The 5,128-nt window shown below is 28.6% G+C and overlaps 1 protein-coding gene across 1 annotated transcript; it reads right to left on the minus strand.

Annotated features, from left to right (window-relative positions):
* Positions 1 to 693: 693 nt before the first annotated feature.
* On the minus strand, positions 694 to 4,416 carry LOC130962028 (putative indole-3-acetic acid-amido synthetase GH3.9). Its single transcript, XM_057888117.1, has 4 exons — positions 3,991 to 4,416; positions 3,716 to 3,817; positions 2,008 to 2,831; positions 694 to 1,448 (listed from the first exon to the last, which is right to left on the minus strand). The coding sequence occupies exons 1-4, from the start codon at positions 4,281 to 4,283 to the stop codon at positions 871 to 873; spliced, it is 1,797 nt and encodes a 598-aa protein (XP_057744100.1). The 5' UTR covers positions 4,284 to 4,416; the 3' UTR covers positions 694 to 870.
* Positions 4,417 to 5,128: the final 712 nt, after the last annotated feature.

Here is a 5,128-nt window from a genome sequence, read left to right on the forward strand (position 1 = left end):
TTATATTATTATATAATTACTTGTTTTTTAAGTTTAAATTAATAGAAAAAATAAAAATCCATGAATAATTATATTTATAATAGTTATTATTTATATACTTAAATTTTTTTAATAATAAAAATCAAATTTCTATAAACTTTACCTAAGTTACGACTCAATTTGTTGTAAAGTTTAAACTATTAAAAACTAAAAACTCAAATAACATGCATATATTCTAACATTTTCGTTAAATTTATTAAAAATTTAGAATTATTATGAACTATAAAAACTCGAAATAGAGAGAAATTAAAAAACTCGGACGAAATTGCCGTATTTAAATATGTTTAGGTAATATAATATCTAATTAAGTAATTTGAATATTACATTAGATTAGTTTCATATATTCTCTGATCCAATTATAGAAAAGTGAATGTGAACTCAAATTGAGTTATGGTGGTGATTTTTCAATAGCAGAACAAATTTTGAAGAGGAATCAAACCAAAAAATATAAGATGAGAAAATATTATACCTAACTCAAAACCTTAAGATTTTAAGTTAATATATATTATATTATGAATTCTTCACTCCTTATTTTTGTTAATACAGAACTAATTTCTTGTACTCCATGCACACCTGCATCTTTAAAACTCAATATATAAGATAAAAATAAAAATAAAGATAAATAATACATTAAAAAAAAGGTTACTTCTTCCAAACTTCTAGCACATCTTATAATAGAGGTAAATTAAATATACATGGTAACAACGAACCAAAGTCCATCCTAAATTCATCATTTGCAACTACCCACTTATGATAGAAGCAAATTAAACTAATTAAACATCATAAAATCATAATTTTATTTGATCCTTATTTAGCTTCTAAAGAAGTTGATCAACACATCTTAGGTGCCCATTTGGGATCTCTAGTACTAAAGAAAGAAGCAAGAACCCTAGACTTAAGCAACTTAAGTGCTTTCTTAGACTTAACACACCTTGGTGTTTTATACTGATTAATTGAAGCACCTTGAGTAATAAACAAATCCATCAACAAATCAAACGTCCCTCCTTCAACCACACGTATTTCAAGTGGTCCCACAGATCTATCATTGGTCCTGCACCTACGGTACACGTAATCCAGCTCTTCTTCTATTACATTGCAACATTCCTCAATAACACTAAAATACTTGTTATTGTTGCTATTGCTATGGAGAATTTGGATTTCCCAGTACAAAACATAATGCCCTGGAAGAGAAGAAGTGTCCGGGTAGCTAGTGTATTCAAGTAGGAGAGCATCGTGAGGTTCTAAAAGCTTCTTAGCCATGGTTATAGCTCTATGGAGATCTTCTTCGCTTGTCTTTTCAGTGTCTATGCTCAGGACTACGTTTCTTCTGCATATGAAACGGAATTGTGGTGCTTTATTGTAGAATCCAACTACTTGCACCACATCACCAATTCGATATCTATACAGTCCTGATCATCGTATGCATCAAAATACACAATTTCATTTGATAAATCTATTTAGATACATTAAATAATATAATGATATGTATATTAATTAATTGACATTGTATTAAGTTGGTTGATCATTATTATTTTGTTGATGGGAGACACTGGTTGATGACATAACATGTTATATTATTTGTTAACATCATCATGTATACTATATAGAAGGGTCAATGCCACATCACATATGCATGAAATAATTTAACAAAAATATTATGTACATATTAAAAATCAATCAATATATATAGATAAATAGATAATTAATTAATTAATTTTGTGATGGTCTTTTGTGAGTACGTAGATAATTAAGAAATAAAAAATGTATATACATGTATCACAAATTTATTATAATAGATATAAACTAAATCAACTATATTTTTTGGAACCAATAATGAAACTAGGCTCTAGCAAAAAATTTTATGTGTCATTTTTTAAAAATATATTGCCGATATATTTTATCCACTATTAAATGAAATAAATTAATATATATATATATATACATCAAACGAGATAATAACTAACTCACCAGCAAAGGTAGTGATGACCAGCTCATAAAAGCAACCAAGCTTAACATGAACCAAGTCCACAAGCTTCTCATTAGGCACTTGCTTCTTTTCATCAAAATCCATCAACAATGTCCCATTATGTCCAAGAGGTATGAACTCAAAGTACCCCATGTTGGGTAATATTGTAAATGCCACGTCCTTTGGATCACAAAAAGGCCTTAAATTAACCCCAAAGTAACACTCAGATGAAGCATACATTGTACACACCAAAGGCAATTTCCCATCACTATAATAATCCAAAGCAGGCACATATTGGGCCATTGATCCTGTTACCACTGCTTCTATGTATTTTGCCCTAGGCCAAATCTTGCACAAAATTCCCTTCCAACATTTTTCGCTACAAACCTTAACCAATTCATCAGCTAGGGTTGGATTTGGTGATGATAGCAATGTGGTCATACAAGATCTACAATTAGGGTCAGTAATTGAGTTGTTAAGGTGTCCAGTTCTTATGTCTTCGGTGAGTATCTTCCAATTGCATTCGAGAAAAGAAATTGCCCTGAGAAAGGCTGAGGCAAAGACGGCACCAAGTCGCAGGACTTGTTGCCGTTGGATAAGGCCTGATAGTATCTGGCAATACATGCTTTGCGCCGTGTCGGTGCAAAGGATGGTTTGATCTGGGCTAGTAAGATCGTTCCACCGATCATGATTCCGGCACTTGAAATGCTTGCTCTTGTAATAAGATGTGAGAACTGTTCTTGCTGGTAAGCCACATGGGGTGGACATTTCTGCCTTCACAAAATATAGGAACATTGCCTTCCCTTCATCAAGATTAGGAACATACCTGAAATTAAATTATGTTAAGAACTTTTGCTAATAACAAAAATTTAATTGGATTGTTCAATATTTCTTTTATAAAAATTAAGTAGGATTAGTCAATTATCCATATACAAGTCAATAACCACATTCATTCAAGTAAGAAATCCTGGATTGAAAAATGGGTAACATTGATATCTCATCAGCATGCGATTAATTTATAAAGGTGTTCATATGATCTTATCTCTAGATCATTAGTTAATAAGTTATAGTTTCCATCTCATTTAAATTACCATATACTATTATATGGAAGGAACGCATAAGAAAAATATATTCTTAATTAAATTTAAATGCAATAATGCAATCCAAGTGAAGTCGAGCATACATTACTATCTAATCTTTTTGGACCACACAATTTAACCCACAATTAAGAAATTTTATTTATTTATTGCATATAAACATAACTAATGCATGGTAATGGAGTCTTCAGTTATTATTATTATTACGTGGTGATATAATGATATCTTTTCATCTCAGTTTCTTTTTAAGATATACTAAGAAAGGAGAATCATAATTCAACCTATACGAGTATATGAAATATATTATTATCATTAAAATAAAATAAAGAATCTTGTTAAAGATTAATTTAAAGAAGTAAGGTTAATTTTATCAATTCAACATTAAATTGTAACATATATATTGTATATATTATTTATGCAAAATTATAAAAAAAATTGGGATATATTTAATAAGTTTTTACTAAGTTATTGATTTAAATGTATATAAAATAAAAATATATATTAAACAATGTTAAAATAATTTAAAATTTTATAATTATAACTTATAAAAATGAAATGCTTAATCAATCTATTAAAGTTAAGAAAAAAAAATGAGTTGAATGTTACTATTAACTGATTTATAATTGGCATGATAAGGTTGTAGAGAAAGGTACGACGGTCAAGATCTTCAGCTATTGATGGTGTTATCTTTGGTTCTCCACCTGATGTCCCTGAACTGCGATTACATTTATTTGTCAATATCATTTTTCGGCATATTCAAATTAAAAAATAATAGTTATATAAAAGAAGCGTACTCAAAGATGATGCATGTAACATTATTTTTCAAATGAATGTAAATACGTTAATTAAAAGAAAAAATTAATACTCTATATATATAATATAATACACCTGCATAACATCTCTGTTACAGGGTGACCAGTGATGAGAGAAGACTCGTCTCCATTTGCAATTCTTTCAATATACGGAAATATTGCTTCATAAATGGTGACTGGAACACACCTCTTAAACTCAGTTATGCTTAAATCTTTTTCGTTTATATACTTCTTCAAATATTCAGTATTCTTATTCTGAGTCAAGATCTCTCTCAAAATTTGTTCTTGAACTTCACCGGCCTTCAGAGTTAGCCTCTCTATCTCCTTGAGTGCTTCAACACCTTTGTACTCTAATTTCCTTCCATCCATAGTTACAGAGAAAGATTAGGAGTTAATAATTAATATATAGGGAAATTAAAAAGAAGAGTGTAGAGAATGTTGTATGCAAAGAAGAACACACTACAGTAGAGTACACACTATACTACTAAATAACACTGTTAAATAACACTTCTTCACATTGATGGAAAAAGCACTAGTCTGTGTGCATTTATATAGATAGTTATGTGCATGTTATTATATTATATATGGCCAAATATAACTTCTTGAAAAACAAAAATCTTCTATCACTCTAATTTGTTCTCTCAAGTTTAAAATTTTCTTCTTTTAATATATATAATATTTAATAAGTATTTATCTTTGTTCTTATTCACATAAAAAAATTATAAAACATTTACACTTTGATTAATAGTAAAATAAAATTTTTTGATAAAATATTTTTTCTATTAATATGACAAATATTATAAACACAGAAAAATAATGTACTTCACTGTAATCCTAGTGGAAACAATTGATGCTGATGCCATCAATGACGTGGTCCCCATAACTTTTACTTGGTTTATCTCTTCATCATTTAGAATCAAAAGTTATATAAAAAATATTCAAATTCATGCAAAAATATTACAAAAAATAGGGAAAAATATCTTCCCAAAAGTTAGTGGTTCCAACTTCAATTCCAATTTGCAATGAAAATAAGACAAAGTGTACATGATCTTTAGAAATTTTTATGACTACTGTCTTTACACTCATTTAACATTTTTCATTGTAACGAAGAAGAAATATGTGTAATGTTTCTTAATTAATTACTATCTAGTAGTATTAGATAAGGTTCCGAAAATCAGATTGGTCATTGAATTACTCTAGTTATTAGTTTACTG

This window comes from Arachis stenosperma, chromosome 2, assembly GCF_014773155.1.
Source record: "Arachis stenosperma cultivar V10309 chromosome 2, arast.V10309.gnm1.PFL2, whole genome shotgun sequence".
NCBI classification, from domain to species: Eukaryota; Viridiplantae; Streptophyta; class Magnoliopsida; order Fabales; family Fabaceae; genus Arachis; species Arachis stenosperma.

What these genes read in the sequence shown, in the direction of transcription:
- LOC130962028 (XM_057888117.1), bottom strand. Translation starts at nt 4,283, where the DNA reads ATGGATGGAAGGAAATTAGAGTACAAAGGTGTTGAAGCACTCAAGGAG. An exon ending in GTAACAGAGATGTTATGCAG is followed by an intron (nt 3,818 to 3,990) that starts GTGTATTATATT and finishes ATGTAATCGCAG; the next exon opens with TTCAGGGACATCAGGTGGAG. An exon ending in GGTCATCACTACCTTTGCTG is followed by an intron (nt 1,449 to 2,007) that starts GTGAGTTAGTTA and finishes TACGATGATCAG; the next exon opens with GACTGTATAGATATCGAATT.